At 35.7% G+C, this 21,076-nt stretch overlaps 2 protein-coding genes across 5 annotated transcripts; both read right to left on the reverse strand.

The window, feature by feature from the left end:
* Window positions 1-135: 135 nt before the first annotated feature.
* LOC110927169 (probable acyl-activating enzyme 18, peroxisomal) lies at window positions 136-10,857 on the reverse strand. Its single transcript, XM_022170784.2, has 13 exons — window positions 10,423-10,857; window positions 7,954-8,083; window positions 7,606-7,865; window positions 6,469-6,711; window positions 6,245-6,373; window positions 5,379-5,452; window positions 4,640-4,860; window positions 2,906-3,000; window positions 2,597-2,813; window positions 2,376-2,501; window positions 1,052-1,150; window positions 751-957; window positions 136-399 (listed from the first exon to the last, which is right to left on the reverse strand). The coding sequence occupies exons 1-13, from the start codon at window positions 10,695-10,697 to the stop codon at window positions 286-288; spliced, it is 2,190 nt and encodes a 729-aa protein (XP_022026476.1). The 5' UTR covers window positions 10,698-10,857; the 3' UTR covers window positions 136-285.
* Window positions 10,858-15,826: 4,969 nt separating this feature from the next.
* Window positions 15,827-20,830, reverse strand: LOC110927170 (glucan endo-1,3-beta-glucosidase 4). 4 transcript variants are annotated; one of them, XM_022170786.2, is made up of 7 exons: window positions 20,658-20,827; window positions 19,967-20,010; window positions 19,511-19,553; window positions 18,696-18,805; window positions 17,348-18,595; window positions 16,804-16,831; window positions 15,827-16,230 (listed from the first exon to the last, which is right to left on the reverse strand). In XM_022170786.2, the coding sequence occupies exons 4-7, from the start codon at window positions 18,757-18,759 to the stop codon at window positions 16,098-16,100; spliced, it is 1,473 nt and encodes a 490-aa protein (XP_022026478.1). In that variant the 5' UTR covers window positions 18,760-18,805; window positions 19,511-19,553; window positions 19,967-20,010; window positions 20,658-20,827; the 3' UTR covers window positions 15,827-16,097. The 4 variants fall into 4 exon arrangements, with proteins under 4 accessions (XP_022026478.1, XP_022026477.1, XP_022026479.1 ...); XM_022170785.2 differs by having other exon boundaries at window positions 20,634-20,827; XM_022170787.2 differs by lacking the exon at window positions 19,967-20,010 and having other exon boundaries at window positions 20,634-20,830.
* Between the last annotated feature and the right edge of the window lie 246 nt (window positions 20,831-21,076).

Here is a 21,076-nt window from a genome sequence, read left to right on the forward strand (position 1 = left end):
GTGATAGAAATTTTCAAATTTACTTCGGCTTTATGTGCGGAACAAATATACCATGTAATGGGTTCACGTCCCTTCGGTTTACCATTATGTCGAACACTTTGTTTCCAAAAAGCACATGAGGGCAAACGGGTCGTGTTTTGTCAAACAAATAGAAAAAAGCTTCATAAGAAGCTTGTTTGTATAAGCCTGTGAGGCTGTGACAGTAATTGTTACCAAAGCACACTTTTTATTCAAGAAAATCTTACATTTATTCAACATATCAATGACAGAAAATTACTATGTTTGTTATATTTTACTTCGCCGGTGAAGCACTTCCTTCAGTTGATCTCTCAAAAGTCTTCTAAGTAACTTGTTTGAAGCCGTTCGAGGGAACTCTGGAACGATCTTAACAAAGCTCACCTGTTCATTTACAAAGTTAGAAACACATAAGAATTGGTTTTTGAACCCGATTCAAGAGTCGCTCCTGACGCTGTGCGACTCTTGAATCGGGTTCAAAAAGTCGTTAATAGTAATTCTTCGTCGCTAAAGGTTTCAAACTTTGTATTTAGTAGAATTGGTTTTTCTATTCAAAAGGGGGTGGCGGCACAACTTGTTGCCCGACTACCTGCCATTGCTTGTAATTGCCCTTTTTCGTGTGGAATGATATCGATTTACTTGTTAAAAAAAAAAAAAAAAAAAAAAAAAAAAAAAAAAACATAAGAAACTCTTGTAGTAAAATCTTGAACACACAAGAGGGCGGATTAAGCGAACCTTAAACAACGGGTTAAGGTTTCTTTGAATGGCCTTTGAGAAAATCATCTTCAACTTGTCTTGTTCGGTGTTGAATCCTTCCTTTAGTACGACGAATATGGCTAACAGTTCTGGACCACCGGTTGCTGGTTGACAACTGACTGCAGCGGTTTCCATTATGCTGGCGTCAGCTTGTTCGCAAACTCGCTCGATTTCGATCGAGCTTGTCTGCATGCACACAACCGTTTTAAGTTTTAACGTCTCGGTTTTTATATAGTTTTTTTAATAGAGTTGTGATAAACTGATAACTGATTGTTTTTACCTTTATGCCACCAAGGTTCATGGTATCATCGGCCCTGCCTTGTACCATATAATAGCCTCCGATCGTTCTCTTAACGATGTCACCATGTCGCCTGAGTTGCTGGAAAAATACAACGCGCAATTATTTTTATCTGTATTATTTAAGTTGAAAAATGACATGTTAGGGCTGCAAACGAACCGAACGTTCAAGGAACAGTTCGTGAACTGTTTGGCAGGAAGTTCGTTTTTGTTCATTCGCTTAGTAAATGAACGAACATGAACAGAGGTCGCGTTCGTTCATTTATGTTCGCAAACGTTTGGTAATGTGTCTGTTTGTGTTCCATAGTTTATTAGTGTTTTTAACTTTTATATTTTATTTAAATACGTCAAAATTCCGATAAATAAAATATTTAATAAGCATCATGTGTGTATTATATTTATGTTCGTGAACGTTTATTTGTGTTCGTTTATTTTCATTTGAGTTCATGATCATTGGATTGTGTCCATTTGTGTTCATGGACGTTTGTTTGCATTCGTTACCTAAAATTAACAAACAGACACAAACGAACACGAACACGTTCATTTCCTTAACGAACGAACATGAACCGAAAATCTTGTTCGGTAAGTGTTCATGAACAGTTCGCGAACACATATTGTATACAATCTTAAAGGAAAAAGTCGGTGGATTTTCCACCGGTTTTGCCTTCTAGCCCATGTACTTTAACGATATTACAATTTTAGCCCTTTGATTTTGGTACCTTTAAAGTTTCATAATATGACAAATTTAGTCCCTAAACCTTCTACTTTGAATTTCCAAAACCACAACCTCATGATTCAAACTTTGCCAGCACCAACCCTCTACTTTGTTTTTCCACCATCACCCCCTTAGCTCTTATAAAGTTACGCCACCAACCCTCTTCTTTTATATTTCCACCAACACCCCCTCATCTTTTACATATTTTCACCACCACCCCTATACTTTTACACTGTGTTTTTTAGACTTTCCTTTTTTACCCCTTGCTCTATTACTCCATTTTTACACCCGCCCAACTTTAAAAAAATTGCAATTGTAACCCCTAGACTACAACTCCTACTTTTCCAAATGCCAATGCATTGTCTTTTACGAAATGTCTTAGGCATTGTGTTTTACACTTTTTTTTATAATTGTCTTTTACGCACTGCGTTTTACGAATCGTGTTTTGTCTTACTATATATTTCCAGCCGTCGCGTGCCGCCGCAACGCGCGGCGGGCAAAATACTAGTATTTCCTTAACAAACAAACACGAACAAGGTCTTGTTGGTGTTCGTTCGGTTCGTTTACAACCCTAAACGACATGATATCATACCATTCCGTTGTAAACAGGCATTCCCTTAAAGTAAATCTTGTCATGATCCGCATTAAGTAGTCTGTCAGTTGCTCCCATGTATACAGGAAACAAGCCCACTTCACCGACACACGGTTGATCATCCGGCTGCATACGAACAAAAAGACCAAAATGAATCAAAGTATCAAACACAACAAATCTAGAATAACCCGAATATCGATTTGGAATTTGAGAGATTTTACATAAGGAACTCCATGATCATCGAGAATTACAATGCCGGTTGTCATCGAAGCAGAGCTAAAAGCAGCAAAAGCTTGCGGCTGCAAAACGTTCCCTTGAACGTAAGATGAAGCAAGCTCGGTACCACCGCAACATTCGAGAACAGGTTTGTAATAAGCCCTTGAAGAAAGCCAAAGATCATCATCAACACTAGACGCTTCACCAGTAGTCGCAAATAACCTGAAACGTTAGCAACAGTAGCAGATCAAGTTTAATAATCGTTAGCATAAGTTTTTTTTATTCGATTTTGCGTTAAGAACCGAGTGTTTTACTTTATGTTTGTCCAATCTAGTCCTTCCATACATCCTGTACTGTTCCATAACTTAACTAGACTTGGAACGGTGCCCAAAAGTGTAACTCGTGCATCCTGTAAAACAAGTAAACAACTCGTGTAAAGTAATGACGATTAAGCAAGCACTCGATTTTCTCGATTAAACTTTTTGTTTTTGGTAACCAACTTTTTTTAAAGAAATCATTTAAGTGTTCATAGATTTCCATATGCCGCAAAAAAGTCAACATGGTCAAAGTTACGAACATGTCAATTAAATGAAGAAAGTTTGTAACTTTGCATCAAATGTTTGGTAACCATGTTTTTCACCTAACAAAAGACCATCAAAGTTTCAAAATTTTAAGGTAATCTTCTAAACTAACCAATTTCCACACGCCTAAAAAAGTCAACATGGTCAAAGTTACTTACATGTAGGGCTGCAAACGAACCGAACGAAGTTCGTTTGTTATGGAAATGCATGCGTTCATGAACACTTACCGAACGAGATTTACAGTTCGTTTTCGTTCGTTAAGGAAATGAACTTCTTCATGTTCGTTCGCAAATTTTAGGTACCAAACACAAACGAACGTTCATGAACGCAAACGAACACAAACGAGCGTTCATGAACACAAACGAACACAAACAAGTGTTCATGAACAAAAACGAACATTCGTGCACACAAACGAACATATATTAATTTTCGAATAAAATTGGCATCACAGACAGTAAACGGATCCACCCACAAACGAACATATCATCATCATCATACTCAGTAAATCCCCCAATAGCAAAGCTATGGTAGGGTCTAAGGAGGGTAAGATGTAGACAACCTTACCTCTACCCCGTAGGAATAGAGAGGTTGCTTCCAGTGAGACCCCCGGCTCGATAGTAGTTTTGCATCAAGCCTTGGACATAAGGCACATAACACTCAGCAATTAAGACAAAGGCCGATTAGTGCATGTAATCCCTTGTCTTTTAGCTATCAACGCCACCACATGATGCATGATTAACCATCCCCCCAAGCGCCCACACATATATACATTATATGTGCATACCGCAAGCGGGGCGTACAAACGAACATACACAAATAAAAATAAAAAAACCCCACACACGAAGAAATGAACACACAACACAAACGAACACGTTACCGAACGTTCACGAACATAATTGAACGAACGCGCCTTTGTTCATGTAACTAAACGAACGATATTTCTTGTTCGTGTCCGTTCATTTATTATACAAACGAACTTCCTGCCGAACGGTTCATGAACTGTTCACTGAAAGTTCAGTTCGTTTGCAGCCCTACGGTCAGTTTAGCTTAAACCACAATATTTGAAAGTTTGTTACCATGCATCAAAGTTTTTATACTTTTATGGCTTTTCCTTGCTAAAATAGAAATGTGACCAAAGTTGGTTACTTGTTTATGCAATTTGCCCTTTATTTAAATCTTAGAGTTAATTACTGTTTCGTCCCTGTGGTTTGTCAAAAATCACTATTTCAGTCCATTAGTTTAAAAATTGCGATTTCAGTCCCTGTGGTTTCACTTTCGTAACCATTTCAATCCATTTATTCTGTTAGTACAGGGACTGAAATGGTTACGGAAGTGAAACCACAGGGACTGAAATCGTAATTTTTAAACTAATGGACTGAAATAGTGATTTTTGACAAACCACAGGGACGAAAACAGTAATTAACTCTAAATCTTATATATACTTGTGACAAGGTTTTAAAAAGAAACCTGAATAAATTTTCCGAAACCACGACCGAGTGGAGAGCCATGATAAAGAGCTAGTGTACCACCAGTCAGAAAGCATGAATACAGTAGAATGGGCCCCATTACCCAGCCCAAATTAGTGGGCCAGCAGAATACATCTTCGGGCTGAACATCCATATGGGCCCATGCATCAGCTGCTCCTCTAATGGGAGAGATTTGAGTCCATGGTATAGCTTTTGGATCTCCTAAAATAAACAAATATTAAAGATATTAGAGTTAATAGCCAAAATGGTCCCTGAGGTTTGCTCACTTTTGCCACTTTAGTCCAAAATCCAAAATTTTTAAATCTGGGTCCCTGAGGTTTGCATTTTGTTGCCATTTTAGTCCAAATTTCAAAAACCTCATTTTTTTACTGTTGCAACCAGCCTATTTTGTCCTTTTGCGCAGGGGTATTCTGGGTTCTTGATCTGAGTTTGTTATAATAACTCATAAAAATGACCAAAATACCCCTGCACAAAAGGACAAAATAGGCTGGTTGCAACAGTCAAAAAAGGGAGTTTTTGAAATTTGGACTAAAATGGCAACAAAATGCAAACCTCAGGGACCCAGATTTAAAAATTTTGAATTTTGGACTAAAGTGGCAAAAGTAAGCAAACCTCAGGGACCATTTTGGCTATTAACTCAAGATATTATTAATAAGTAATAACATAGAAAAATAATAAAATCAACAGAAATGAGATTATGAAAATAACAATCATTAAACCTGTTGTTCCTGAAGAGAAAAGTATGTTTGTTACAGTGTCTGATGATTGATATACTGGATCACAATAATCAGGCCTGCATTTTTTTATAATTAAGACCATAACTGACAACACAGAACAAAAGCATAAATAATATAGTAAATATTCTTGAGGAAAATTATATATACTATAAATATGCTATTTTGTCAATCAACCAACTTTGGTCCCTTAACTTTAGCATTAACCAACTTTGGCCCCTCAACTTTAATACTGACATGTTTAGCCCCTCAACTTTAATAATGACATGTTTAGCCCCCCAACTTTGGTAATGACATTTTAGCCCCTTAACTAAAACAACTTTAGCCTCTCAAATTTAATAATTAGTTAATTACTGTTTCCGTCCCTGTGGTTTGTCAAAAATCATTATTTCAGTCCATTAGTTTAAAAAATTGCGATTTCAGTCCTTGTGGTTTCACTTTTGTAACCATTCCAGTCCACCTCGTAACCATTTCAGTCTCTGTAGTTAACAGAATAATGGATTGAAATGGTTACGAAAGTGAAACCGCAGGGACTGAAATGGTTACGAGGGACTGAAATGGTTACAAGGTGGACTGAAATGGTTACGAAAGTGAAACCACAGGGACTGAAATCGCAATTTTTAAACTAATGGACTGAAATAGTGATTTTTGACAAACCACAAGGACGAAAACAGTAATTAACTCTTTAATAATAAACAACTTTAGTCCCCCAACTATAATAATGACATGATTAGCCCCTTAACTACGTCAAACAACTTTAGCCCCTCAACTTTAATAATAAACAACTTTAGCCCCTCAACTTTAATAATGACATGTTTAGCCCGTAACTCTAAAAAGAATTAGTACGGTACCTAGGAAGCTGTTTGGCACTAGACAGAAAATCATCCCACGAGATATCCTGTTTTCTAAGCTGGATGTCGACATTTTCTCCAATTGCAGGAACCACAATAACTCTACGATCAGTTGCCTCAACAACGCGGCTGCAAAAAAATATATATATCTTGAGTATTTTAATTATAATTTTGAACTCGCCGAAAATTGCAGTTAATCAAAGATGTAGTTAATTATTTATTACCTGTACAAAGGAAATTTTTTACCACCTCTAACAATATAGTCTTGAGTAAAAGTAGCCTTCGCTTTTGACACGCGTAATCGTGTAGCAATCTCCTTTGACGCAAAACTATCGGCTATGGATACAACCACAAATCCAGCATATATAATTGCTAAATATATAACAACTGCAGTGACAGTCATTGGCATATCAATTGCAATTGGATCTCCCTTTGTAAACGATCCTTTTAACGCATTTGCAACCAACCTGTATATTTAACAAATAAGTTTAATATAAAAAAAAGCTATTTAAGCAAAATAGAAGAGTATTATGCTAGAACTCTTAATCTAAGCAAAATAGAAGAGTATTATGCTAGAACTCTTAATCTTGAAACCAAGTATAAAAATTCTCCAGAATAGCGATAATTTTGTTAAAAAATAACATTTTTTACAAGATTACTAGCTAGTTTGGTATATCAGTTTTGTCATTTTCAGTTTGTCGTCTTCAGTAATTTAAACAAATACATATTTTTAAGTAAAATGCCATTTTTGTCCCTGAGGTTTGGTTAGTTTTGCGACGTTCGTCCAAAAGGTTTGAAATCTTGCCATATTCATCCGGCTCGTTAAATCCATCCATTTTTCTCCATTAAGTCAGAGGTAATTCCAAAAAAAAAAAAAAAAAAAATCCAAAAAGACCGAATAGCCCTGAAAAAGACCGCATTGCCCTCTAAGTTAACAAAAGTGACGGATATACCCCTAACTTAACGGAGAAAAATGGATGGAGTTAACGAATCGGATGAAAATGGCAAGATTTCAAACCTTTTGGATCCAGATGCGGAAAAACAAACCTTTGGACGAAAGTAGCAAAACTCGCCAAACCACGGACGAGAATGGCATTTTACTCCATATTTTTTAATAAAACTTTCAGAAAATAAAAAGAAATTCCAAAAACGGACAAAATGACCTGGTGATCATGTAAAAAATCGTTATATTTTGCTAAAAAAAACAAAAGTTTGGTGCTAATTTATACAATATTTGTAGTTGGCTGCAAGAATTAGGAACCGAGCCGTAGGATCTTGACATTTTACAAAAAAAAAAAGAGGTCCTAAAATCAAGTGATTAACAAAGAACTGTTTACTAATAGAATGAAAGTTGATCATACATTACTTGACGTCTCAACTCGTTTAATGTCATCTTGTTGACTTCAAGATCATCAAATCTTTCATCTCGCCACACAATCGCAACTTTTTCATTATCATTATCTCGTTCATTAGCCGACAGCAAACAACACTCCGCAATGTTCAAAACCGAACCAGGAAGCCATGTGCCGCCAGGTTTTGATTTATCTGAGGTGTCCAAAATACATTTAGGAGGTTGTTGAAAGCGGACCGAAAGCTTTTCCAAAACAATTGACCAGTATTCCTGAACACAAATACAAAAATAACAACAAAATTCATTAAATGAGTAAATGACACCAAAAATGTGAACTGATCTATGTTGAACAACTTGCCTCCTGATGTTGAACCGAAAACTTTTGAAATTGTTTATAACTTGTTATGGGATCCTTGTATGCTGCTCCTAGAAGCTTTGGACCGTGGGCTTCCATAATACGCCCCAAGTTTGTTTGTCGAGAATCAACGCTAATTCATAAACAGAACCCGTTCAGTTTGGAAGCATAAGAGATTAACAAGCAGTTAGTTTGCAGATTACAGACTAATGGCAGGTAGACGAGCAACAAGTTGCGCCTGCTACCCCCTTCTGTTTGCGTATTAAACTAACACTTTCTCATAATCAGTTGTTAGTTACATTCTATGCAGTTAAGGCGGTAAAATATCGGATACTGGTCAAGGACCGATAATTGAGATATAGGTTAACCCGGTGAGATATCGGTGGGATATCGGTAATTTTAATATAATGCAGAATTTATATATATAGCAATTTAACACTAATAATTCAGTGATGTATCGGTTATATCGGTCAAATATCAGTGATATATCGGTCAATATCGATGATAATATCGGTACCGATATTCCGACCGATATATGACACCTATATTTTACTAGGGGACAGATATGACCGATATAACCGATATATCACACGTTTTTACAACTAAACTAAATCATTCATAAAATTTGGGGAAAACCGACAAAACTCAAAATCGGAGCACCAAACGAGAGAATTTGTACCCAGAAGTCCGGAAATTTTTCTTTCTTAGAACGGCAAAACCACACACCCACTAAATCTAACCTTAAACTTTACACCAATGTAACCTTCACGATTCACACGTTTTTACAATTAAACGAAGTCAACCACAAATTTGGGGAAAACCAACAAAGTAAAAAAATCGGAGCACCAGACGAGAGACTACTTGTCGAGAAGCCCGGCAAACTTTTTAACTTTTTAGGACGGCTAAACTGTTGGAAATCAGCCCCTTGATCGAACATAAAAAAATACGAATAGAACAAACTTGTTCGACTCTTTTTATTATTATCAACGAAGGCACACAAATAAAATAACCCTAAACCAAGTAAACATAACATATCATCATCATCATCATACTCAGTATATCCCACCAATAGCAAAGCTAAGGTAAGGTCTGATGAGGAAGGTGAGATGTAGACAGCCTTACCTCTACCCCGTAGGAATAGAGAGGCTACTTCCAGTGAGACCCGGCTCGATTGTAGTTTTGCATCAAGCCTTGAACATAAGGCACATAACACTCAGCAATTGAGACAAACGCCGATTTATAAACTTATATAAATCAAGTGCACATGATCTCTACTAAAATCACATAAATAATCAATTAAACTTATACTTTTCCAATTAAATTTAGTGCTGATTGTGACATGACACTTTCACTAGTTTAGAGTATCTGAAAACAACACATCATGATCTTTCAGCTTATATACTATTATCATTATTATATTAAAACTACTATAAAGAAGCAACAAAAACATGCAATAGAACTTGTACATTGTGCTTTATGAGTTTTTCAAAAAAAAACTTGATTTTTTACTTTTAGTCCAAATATTTTTGCCTTTTGCACATTTAACCCTACACAATTTGTTTTTTTAACTTTAACACAAAACTTTCATTATTTGCAATTTATAATTTCACAACTTTTGTCGCTTTTAGGTTTCATCTTTCGCAAATTTTCGTTTTACGTATAGTTCTAAATTTTTCGAGTTAATACGACGCAACGTACGACTGTGGTTCAACTTTTTTATGTTTTGTTTCAAATTTTGCAAGTTAACACGGCACAACGTGCATGTGTGGTTGAACGTTTTTACCTCTATTTTTTCATGTTGACAGGTTCGTCGCTGCACGCATATCCTGGGTCGAGTCAGTGTTGGTGGTCGATGACGGTTGTGTGGCATTAGTACTATTTGACACCGTTTTACACCCTGCCGCAATGCGGGGTGTGCTTTGGGGGTTTTCAAAGAAAAAATAGTTGTGCATAAGGTTGTTGTAACCTTGGCTTTGGGGGTTTTCCAAAAAAATTGATTTTTTTTTTACATTCCACCCAAAGGTAGTTCATAAAATATTTTTAACCCAAAACTATTTGTTTTTTTTTACTTTTAACCCAAAACTTTTTTATCTTTTGCAATCTATCCTCATAACTTTTTTTACTTTCAACTTTAGTCCTTTATAGTAGTTTTCATTTTCCGCAAGATTTTCGCTTTATGCTTGGTTTTGAATTTTGTGACTTAACACATCGTAACGTGCGTCTTTGGTTTAACGTTTTTACGTTTCGTTCTAAATTTTGTGAGTTAACACGACGCAACGTGCGTGTGTGGGTGAACGTTTTTACATCGTGTATTTTTTCCCGTTTGACAGGTTTAACATAACGTACGGGGTCCTAGATCGACTTAGTTATAACTAAAGAATCCCCGCCGCATTGCGGCGGGTCAGAATCCTAGTTATTAATAAATTTTAAATTAAAATTAAAATTAAATCATCTAATTTCATAACAACTTACTCAGAAGGGAACCAATAGAGAGGAGGACCATGAGCAGACACATCGTAGCTACCATACACCGCGTCGTAGACGATCCGATGAACAGAATGAGGATAAGACGGTTTAAGCAACCTTCGAGAAGTGATTTCGCGCCATAAGTCAACTGGATTGGAACCATTGGCGCCATTAATGGTGGATTTGAGGTCGATTTGGAGCAGTTTTGCATCGTGTGAGTTTAATCCGGTGTTCAGAAGGTCTTGGAGATCTAATTGGTGGATGGATTTAGGTTTTGACATGTTGAATTTGGTGAATTTGAGGTTGAATTAGAGGTTTTGAAGATGAGAGGAGTGGTTTGGTTGGTTGACTGGTAGGTGATTCATGCAGTGATTGAGAAGGTGTTAACGTGTACGAATTTTGCAGGAATATTGTTGGGGAAATGTTGTTGTGATGGTCCATTTGTGATAATTAGACTTATTAATACTTGTTAAATCTCAAAAAAAAATATATATATATATAATAATAATAATAATAATAATAATAATAATAAACTTTTATGAGAAAAAAAAGCTTTTAATGATGTAGACTGCTTATCTGACATATAAGTCAAAATTTTGATAACGTGGATTGTTTATGTGACAGTCCACGTCAGAAAAAAAAAAAAAAAAAAAACTAATTGCGTTAACTTGAGTTAGTATGGGAAAGGAAAATATATTCAAAGTATGGACTATCTATAAACAGAGTTGGGACTAATTCGAGCCAATGTATATCATGTCATGTTATTTTAACACGCTAACATGTATACGACTCATATACTTGTATATAAGTCTTATGCTAGTAAGGGAATGTCAGTCGTTAGAGTATGTTTGCCTGCACAAGTATATGACCAGTATATGAATCGTATATACGTTCCATAAGGGGCGTTGATAGCCGAAAGACAAGGGGGTACATGCACTTATTGGCAGTTGTCTCAATTGCTGAGTGTTATGTGCCTTATGTCCAAGGCTTGATGCAAAACTACTATCGATCCGGGGGTCTCACTGGAAGCAGCCTCTCTATTCCTACGGGGTAGAGGTAAGGCTGTCTACATCTTACCCTCCCCAGACCCTACCTTAGCTTTGCTATTGGTGGGATTTACTGAGTATGATGATGATGATATACGTTCCATAAGCATAAATATATGTGTCTTATATACGGTCAATATAAATGTATACGAGTTGTATACTTGCGAAACTAAACACACTCTAACATTCACTTACTGTTATACAACTTGTATGTATGTATACGAGTCCGTTACTTTGTATACGACTAGTATACTAGGTGTAAAAATAAATTTTCCGGTGTTTTTTTTTATTGATTGTGTGTAGCAATTCGATCTGTTAGAATATTAGTTGAACTCTTTTGAATTATTAATTAATTTTAGTGACAATGTTTCCGTTAGGTGGTGCTAAACATATGTTTCTTTATTAGAGAAATTTGTCTGAGTATTGGTTTATACAAATTTCACCTTTAGTCCTGTCTTTCTAAAGTTGTATGCTTCTTCTCTGTATTTGCCTCTTTATGTCTCTACCCTCTGAAACTTTCGATCATCGGCTACCACCACCTCATTAACTAGGGCTTAAAACGAACAAACTATTCAGCAAACAATTTGTGAATCGTTTGGTAGACAGTTCGTTTATGTTCATTCATTTAATAAATGAATAAACACGAACAAAAAATTTTATTTGATAAGTTAAATAAACGGATATGATCGGATGTTGCGTTCGTTCGTTTATATTTGTGAACGTTCAGTAACGTGTTCATTTATTTACGCTCGTTTATGTTCGTATGTTTTTATTCATTTAAAGGTTTTTATATGTTATATTTTATTTTATTGGTTCTAATTTTTAAAAGATTTGAAACCATAGTTATTCTATACGCCTCCGCCAACATTTCTTATCTAAGCATTTCAACTTTCGTTTGTGTTAAAGCTTGATAAATTTCTTAATTTTTGTTTTAATTGTGTTTATGATAATTATATCAACTATGTTCGGATTTTTATGTTAAGTACTTGTTTATTTTTTGTGGATGTTTCGTAATTTTTTTATGATGAAACATGTGGATTCTACTTTAAAATAGCGTTCGTTTGTGTTTATTTATGTTCATGAGCATTTGTTTGTATACGTCTGTGTTCATTTGCATTCGGTAACTGTTCATAAACATGTTCATTCCCTAATAATCGAACACAGACAATACCTTATTTGTGTTCGTTCAATTCATTTACAGTCTATCATTAATTAAAGAAAACTCCCTTTAAAAGGGTTATGTACAACATGGTGAATTCGAATAATACAATAACCCACTACCTAAGAACATGGATGATATGGTTATCCCACTATACCTCCTTTATTTTAAAACACAATACATGTACAAAAAATAATTAAAAAAAAACATGAAAAACTAGTTAATAAAATAGTCAAGGGTATAGTGAAATTAGATTCTAATCTTAGAAGGCCAAGAGCTAAACTACCAAGACTTTGGATTTTTCTAACACATGAAAAACTAGTTAATAAAATAGTCAAGGGTATGGTGAAATCAGAAAGAATTATTTAAAAATTAGATCATGGTCTATTTAAATATAGGAAAATCATCAAGAAAAAAGATTTGATCTATTAAAATACTTGGTGAATTCTTTCTAAATAATTAAATAACCACTACACACTAAGCTCGATGACACAAAAGTGGCTAATGAAACGTGTGAATGTGTTATTATAGATTAATGTATTCGGTATTGTTCGGTGTTCCATTTACTAAAATATTTTTGTAATGAAGTGAAATTTTCCAAAAAAGAATATCAATGAATATTTTGGTAATATATAGTGCACACGACTATTGACTTTTATAGTAATTTTCCATTTAATAAAGTGTGTTTATATAATATAAGAGAATTCAATCAAAATCTTTGTGTGGGGTTTTTAAAATATAAAGAGTATAAAAAGTGGTTGTGAGTTGAGAAGAGAGAAAATGTTACTGTTTATCTGTATATTTTGAGGGACGTTGTTCACCCACTATAATTTTTTAATATATTTTGAAAGTGGTTAGTGAGTGAAGGAGAGAAAAATGTAATGATAAAGGTATAAAAATATTATTTAATTGAAAAAGAGAGAGAAAAATATTTATTTTTAGTGAAAATATATCCATATAGGAGTTGTTTTTTAGTGGAATGTATGTATATTTTTAGGGAGGTGGATGTGATAACTATTATTTTGTGTATAACTTTATTAATTAAACATGCTAAAATTTTTAGTTTTGTTGATTGGGGACTTTTTTTTTTTTTTGAACTATAACTTTCATAAACGCCGGACGAGTCCTCAAAACGAGGACCGCCAACACACAACCAATTACAACGTATACAAGGGATAAACAACCCAATCCTTCCACAATATATTTTTAAATCTACTCCTATGCTTAATCCAAAAAAAAAAAGACAAAGACTTGACGCTCGAAATAACCTCGTGCACCTTCGGATCCTTATTGTTAAAAATCTTCTTATTCCGTGCGTCCCATACACCCAAAAGGTAACTATGATAATACCTTGGTTGGGGACTAAATGTTTTGCAAAATGTAAACCATATAGACTATCTGTGTACTTTTGAAAAGTTAGAGACCAAATCCAAAATTTTGATAAACCTGTACTTTACCCCAAAATCTAAATACTAATCTATCCGAGTTAAAAGTTGTAAATTTTTTAGTTGGGATTGAGTTCTATTAAATTAAACATGTTAAACGCTCGACTTGACTTGTTTACGTCCAAATTATTGTACAATGGTTGAATTTATAGATACAATACTACAATTATGTTTTCAAACCATGTATTTAATAACATTTTATAGTTGCTATGAGAATTTGGTCAAGTGGTAAGAGGCCTGTCTTTTCTAGTGAAGACGTAGGTTTGATTCCAACTCAGGCCATTTTCGAAGGACATCTCGGTGAAGGAGTGAATTGAGCTTTAATCCCAGGTTCGAACCTGATGGAGGCGAGGGTTTATGGATTCCATCCAGTTCCCGCGCATTGGCAGTCGAGGAGTCGACTTTAGACATAGCCCCGAGTATGGTAGATTTACACGTGAGATTCTTTTACGTTACACAAAAAAAAAAAAAAAAAAAAAAAAAACTTTTTTAGCTGAAAATTGTTTGCTTTTTAAATAGTTAGGTTAAATTAGGTTGGCGCCAAACCCTGGGTTTTATATTTCTATGTTTAGGAAACAACCGAATGAACTTATTAAGTGTAGTTACGTATTAAATTTGTCATTTACGATAATAAATATGATTTATCAAGATGTATAATCTTTCAAAAGAAGCAAATGAAATGACCAAAAATAAAATGACTGGTATGAATCACGAGTGTATTTAATTTTTTTAGTATATCCACATAGCAATATTCATGGCATACATAATTCTACCTCTATAATGATTATAAATAATACAAAAAATTCTCATATACACTTTATGTTCATATATCATCATAAATATTTTGTAATATACATATATAACTCACTTTTTAAGAAAATATACATCACAAATATCTTATAATATATACAGACCAAGTCTAGCTGGCTAGCGCCTCATGCCACATTACCTTGTCGACAGTTGACGGGGCATTAACACCACTCTGGTTGTTATATGGGGGCGCCAAAGGGGCTCTCTGCTATTCTCTTTACAGGCGTGAAGAGTGTGAGAGATGGGGTCCAACTCCAATCACACAATTTTTTTATTATTTTTCTTTAATTCAGTTTTAGTTAAACCACAAAGCTCTTACGAAGAAGAAGAAAAAAAAAAGTGGATTAGTTAAATCCTCATTCTCTACGTGACATAAACTTTTACACTTTTTAGTTTTTACTTATTTCGCTATACCTTGTTTAATATTGTGTAGGTCAAACAACAATTTATGGTATAGAGACAAATTTGTATATTCCAAGGCAATACTATATATCAACATCATCATGATCATCATATTTAGTAAATCCCACCAATAGCAAACCAAAGATAGGGTCTGAGAAGGGTAAAATGTAGACAGTCTTACCTCTACCCCATAGGAATAGAGATGTTGCTTCCAGTGAAACCCCCGGCTCGCTAGTAGTTTTGCATCAAGCCTTGGACATAAGGCACATAACACTCAACAATCAGGACAAAGACCGATTAGTGCATGTACCCTTTTGTCTTTTTAGCTATCAACGCCACCATATGATGCATGATCAACTGTCCTTAGCTTTTAACGTTATTTTCACGAAATTAGTAAAATAACGTTAAAATTAGAGCACTTTCACTTTTGCCCCCCGATGATCCACATATATATATACATTATATGCGCATACCGCAAACGGGGCGTGATATACACCACCAATATCATTATATCAAACATACCTGAATTTAAGATAAATAATGGGTTATTTGAACTTAAAAGAAAATTTTATTACATACACAAGTACAAAACCAACCAAACCAATGGCATGTACAAGCATATACTCCCATAAATGACAACTACTCCAACCATGAGCCTCATAAACTCACACCTTTGCAAACCAACAACAAAAAATAACCCAAATCTTTACCAATTTAATCTAAAATAATAATAATTCCTGTCTAATTTCGCGATGTTCCAAACACTCGGCATTCAAAACACTAAGCGCGCAATATCAGCTATACAAAACCGCCGAAAATCTACACAATCAACAATACAAGCGTTGCCAAAAGCAAAACCACGATGTCAGGAAGTTGACCCGGTGATGCATTTCCAGGTGGCCCTTCTGGTCCAAACGCAGGTGTTAGCGTTCCACCGATGCTCGAGTTTGTACTGTTCATAAACCGATTTGCATGTCAGCATTCAAATACAAACGGGTTTTAAATGGAATAAATAAAACTGTTCATGTTTGAATCCAGCGCAACATAAGTTGCGCTTTACCTGGTCCCACTTGTTAGTAGGGTATTGGTGGGCCCGTGAGTGCACCCTAAGACCGGGTGGCGGTGGCGAACATAGAGTTTCGAGGCAAGGAGCGAAAGGCGTTCGACAAGATCGACCTTTTTGAAATTTATTTAACGCTCTAGGTTTGTTATTTTGTAATTTTTAGGATTATGTAATTTTTAGGATTATGTAATTTTTAAAATTTTAATGAAGTTGTAGGTTTTTTTTATAAATGTTGTGTGATTTTTATAAATTTTTTGTAATTTTTTTTTTTTGAATATTCTGCCACGCGGTGCACCCAACCCAAGCCCAACCCACGCCCCGCCATGCCCTGCGGACACGTAACCAGACAGTGGGGGGGCTCCCATTCCACGTGTCAACAAATGCCCCAACCCAAGCCCCACCATACCCCACGGTCTAACGGTTACCGAACAAGAAAACTATTCTATAGGTTCATAATCTTACCTTCCTGTAAATATGCATGACCCGTTACCTGAAAAATTAAGACAAAAATTAAAAGCGTTTTGTCGACATACATAATACAAAAAAAAAAAAAAGAAAGAGTTAACTGTCATTTCCGTCCCTTTGGTTTGTCCAATTATGCCAGTCTAGACCAAATTTCAAATTTGTACCATTTCCATCCCTAACATTCTTGAAACATGCTAGTTCCGTTCAAAAAACTAACGCCTGTTAAAACCTACTGTTTAATGAAGGGTAAAACCGTCATCTTCCTTTTTTTATTCCCCTTTTCTTAAAACCCTATTAATAGGGTTTAAGAGAAAGAAAAAGAAAAATGACGTTTTTACCCTTCATTAAACGGCAGGTTTTAACAGACGTTAAGTTTTTGGACGGAACTCGCATGTTTCAAGGATGTCAGAGACGAAAATGGTACAAACTTGAAATTTGGATTCGACTGGCATAATTGGATAAACCACAGGGACGAAAATGACAGTTAACTCAAAAATAGATAAATAAGTAGAAGAAAAGTAAACAGGCAGGTTGCACGTACTAGGGTCGACCGTGGTTATCATCGCGGTACCACCAAAGTCGCAGGTTCCACCCACGCTACGCATTTTCTGGTAATAATCATTATAAGCATAAGAAGCATGGTTTTCGATCGTATCAGGCATATAACACGGCTGGCCCGATTGAATAGCACTACAGTTAGCCTGGCCCGGCCCACAAGCCCAATTCAGCCCATCTTGCAAGCTACTGGTATCAGATCCTTTTTTCGCAACACAAAACCCGCCCGAAGCATTTGCGGTGGCCCCACCAGATGTATCCAAACTAAACGTATAAACAGAACTCCCGTTGCTAAAATACACACCATAGCTTTTTTCAGATAACGGGCCGGGCTTCTTGTCTTCGTTAAACAGCTCGTAAATGTAAGTGTTCATCGGTATTGCGGGCTGGCTAGGCGGGCCGGAACCGTTTAGTACACGTTTAATCAAATTGTTGTTAAACGTCTCGGCGTTCTCCACGGTGGCGTCTTGTTCGTTTGCGCCACCGGCCCATGGCCAACCGGTTTCGGTTACGAGGATTGGAATTACGGAAAGGTTATAAGCTGATATGGAGTTATAAGTAGCATCCACCATAGCGTCAAACATGCTGTCGTAATGAAAGAGTGTGTTCGGGTCAACTATTTGTTTGACCGGTGACAACGGTTGAAAAAGCGCGTACTCGATCGGAAATATACCGCTGCTTTGTACGTAACCGAAGTACGGGTAAGCATTTAACATGAAAAAGGAGTCGGTGGATTTCAAAAAGTCGAGAACGCCAGAAATTATCGAGTCCCATGAAGAGTTGAAAGTGGCGGCAGATGGCGGGAACGGTTTCGGGATTAAATCCATTGATAGCGGGGTCGACACTTTGACTTGCGAATTGAGGTTTGACGAAACTAACGATTTGTGAAGGTTTTTCATGGCGGGAACCAGAACTGGTGCGGCGTGCGGGATTGTGGAAAGAACTTCGCTACCGACGGCTATGGCGGTGATGTTGGTGGAGGGTACGAAGGCTGCAACGTTTTTGTTGATCCAAGCGGCGGCTGCCGCCGGTGATTGTCCGATTCCTAAAACTTCTTCGTTTGTTACGCTGATCATCACTTCGATTTCGGTTTCGGAAAGTGCGCTGAGGAGATGATTATCGGCATCGAAAAGACGCACGTGTGCTATTTGATGGGATCGAAGGATTGCCACCACTTGTTCTGGTGACGGTAGGTTTAAAAGATCGGTGCCGATGTTTATTCCGACAAAAGCACCTGCAGTTTCAAGACTTTAGTATGATTTGTATAACTGCATCAAGTTTAGTTTGACCTGAAAGTCAAAGTCAAAGGGAGTCAAGAGAACAGGTGACATTACCTAATGCAATGGACAAACTTCCAAACATAAGCAGAAGACATCCGAACAAGATTTCACGCCTCATCGTTCCAAAACGGTTTGACTAGAAGTTTGACCAAGAGTCTTCTCTCCTGAAAGTCAAGATTAATGGTCAAAATCTGTATCTTTGACTCTAGTTAGCGCATAGAGCAACGGTTAAGAATTACTAAACATAAACTCATTGAATTGACAGTGAAGGTAAATGTCGAAAAGGTTATGTAGCTAATATAGATTTGAAATGGTAGACATTAACAGATTACATTAATTCAAGAACGATTTGATATACGCTAAGCAACATTTTAGCAAAAATGGGGCTAAGATTATGAAAATTGAACAAAAAACAACAGGACATGATTAGAAACTTGGATTATTACTTTTCAAATTTCCGAAAAGAACAAAACTTTTAGGGCTTAGACCATGTGTAGTGGTACGGGTACCCTTGGGCGTTTTGCGTCATGCCCAGTCAGCAATGGGGCATTATGGGGCGTTTTCTAAAATGGGTGTAGTGGGGATGTGGGGCATTATGTTAAAAGGGGTGTTAAACAATTAAATAAATAAAAAACAATCAAAAAAATCTTATTGGCCAAAAAAAAGGAGATTAACTTTGATTGGCCACTTCATCCCCTTCTTCGGTGTGAAAAAAAGGACGCCTTGGAGCAAATATTCGAACAAAACGCCTGGGTGGGGGGGGGGGGGGCGATTGGGCTTTAGGGGCGTTTTTCAAGGGTAAAACGCCCAAAAACCTTACCACTACGCATGGTCTTATGTAAATTTTGCTAGATCAGTTAAATCTTTACCTCAAAAGGCCCAATTGAGCTCAAATCTTTATTCACACAACACCTGCAAATTGATTTCAGAAAGATAACAAAATTCATTATTTAAAGAAAATACTCACAAAACAAAAAATACCCAATTTAGCTAGAATATATATATTCACAACACATTGATTTTAGTAAGATTAAAGAAAACAAAATTCAAGATTTCAAGAAACCCACATTCCCAATTGAATTAGCAGACATAAAAGGTAAATCTTGAATTTTTTTGTAGCTAATATACATTTAAATCAGCAGACATTAACACATTACTTCAAATTAAGAAGAATTCCATTAACCCTAAACAACAATTTAGCAAAATGGGGGCTCAATGTACAACTTAATTGAACAAAAAAACAGCATAATATGAAACTTTTATCCAAAAAGAACAAAACTTTTAGGGTTTTTATGGAAATTCTGCCAGATCAGTTCAATCTTTACCTCAAAATGCACTATTGAACTCAAAACTTTTATCCAAACACCACCTGCAAATAGATTTCATCAAAATTCAAAATTTCAAGAAACCCACAAAATACCCAACTGAGCACAAATCTTTATCCACACAACACTTGCACATTGATTTCAGAAAGGTTAAAAACACCAAAATTCAAGATTTCAATACAAGATTCAAGATTTCAAGAAACCCACAAAATACCCAATACAAAATTCAAGATTTCAAGAAACCCACAAAATACCCAATACAAAATTCAAGATTTCAGGTAACCCACAAAATACCCAATTGAGCACACAAATCTTTATCCACACAACACTTGCACATTGACTTCAGGAAGATTAAAAACACACCAAAATTCAAGATTTCAATACAAAATTCAAGATTTCAAGAAACCCACAAAATACCCAGTTAAGCACATAAATCTTTATCCACACAACACTTGCACATTGACTTCAGAAAGCTTAAAAACACACCAAAATTCAAGATTTCAATACAAAATTCAAGATTTCAAGTAACCCACAAAATACCCAATTGAGCACACAAATATTTATTCACAAAACACCTACACATTGATTTCTATAAGATCAAAGACATTAAAATTCAAGATTTCAAGAAACCCATATTTAAAAACCCTTTAAACAAAAGAGTAACTACCTGTACCCTAATTTTTGAACTCACCAACCAAGAAAGTTGTGCTTTTGAAGTTCTTTATCAGCACCAAATGAAGAACAAGAAGATGAAATCTAAGAGAGAATCCAAAGCCACATTACAAAGCAGTGAGAGTGTGACTGTGTGAGAGTATGAGTAAAAGTTGGAACTTTCTGAAGATGACACTAGAACAGCTGGTGTCCATTTTTTTTTTTATTTTTTTTTTTAATTAGTTTTATATATCAATCATGACCTTCAATTTATTGCATAATAATTGTATATAAATTTACCCCTTCATAAATGGGAATGTGTGGTGTGTTCAGAGATCTGGCTTTGACCTTTGTTTTAAAAATTTATAGTTTTTTTTTTATTCTTTAACTAGAGGTGTACAAATCGGTTTTTTCTAAAAATCGGTTTCGGTTTTTTCACCCAAAATAAAAACCGGTTTT

This window comes from Helianthus annuus, chromosome 2 (assembly GCF_002127325.2).
Source record: "Helianthus annuus cultivar XRQ/B chromosome 2, HanXRQr2.0-SUNRISE, whole genome shotgun sequence".
Taxonomy (NCBI): domain Eukaryota; kingdom Viridiplantae; phylum Streptophyta; class Magnoliopsida; order Asterales; family Asteraceae; genus Helianthus; species Helianthus annuus.

Bases quoted from the DNA above. Each gene is read 5' to 3' on its own strand.
- LOC110927169 (XM_022170784.2), bottom strand. From the start codon at position 10,697: ATGTCAAAACCTAAATCCATCCACCAATTAGATCTCCAAGACCTTCTG. The intron at 6,712-7,605 runs GTATGATCAACT...TTAAATATACAG, and splicing joins GAGTTGAGACGTCAAGTAAT to GTTGGTTGCAAATGCGTTAA. The intron at 4,861-5,378 runs GTTTAATGATTG...TGTTTATTTTAG, and splicing joins TTTCTCTTCAGGAACAACAG to GAGATCCAAAAGCTATACCA.
- LOC110927170 (XM_022170787.2), bottom strand. From the start codon at position 18,759: ATGAGGCGTGAAATCTTGTTCGGATGTCTTCTGCTTATGTTTGGAAGT. The intron at 18,596-18,695 runs GTAATGTCACCT...TTGAAACTGCAG, and splicing joins AAGTTTGTCCATTGCATTAG to GTGCTTTTGTCGGAATAAAC. The intron at 16,832-17,347 runs GTACGTGCAACC...TTAATTTTTCAG, and splicing joins GATAACCACGGTCGACCCTA to GTAACGGGTCATGCATATTT.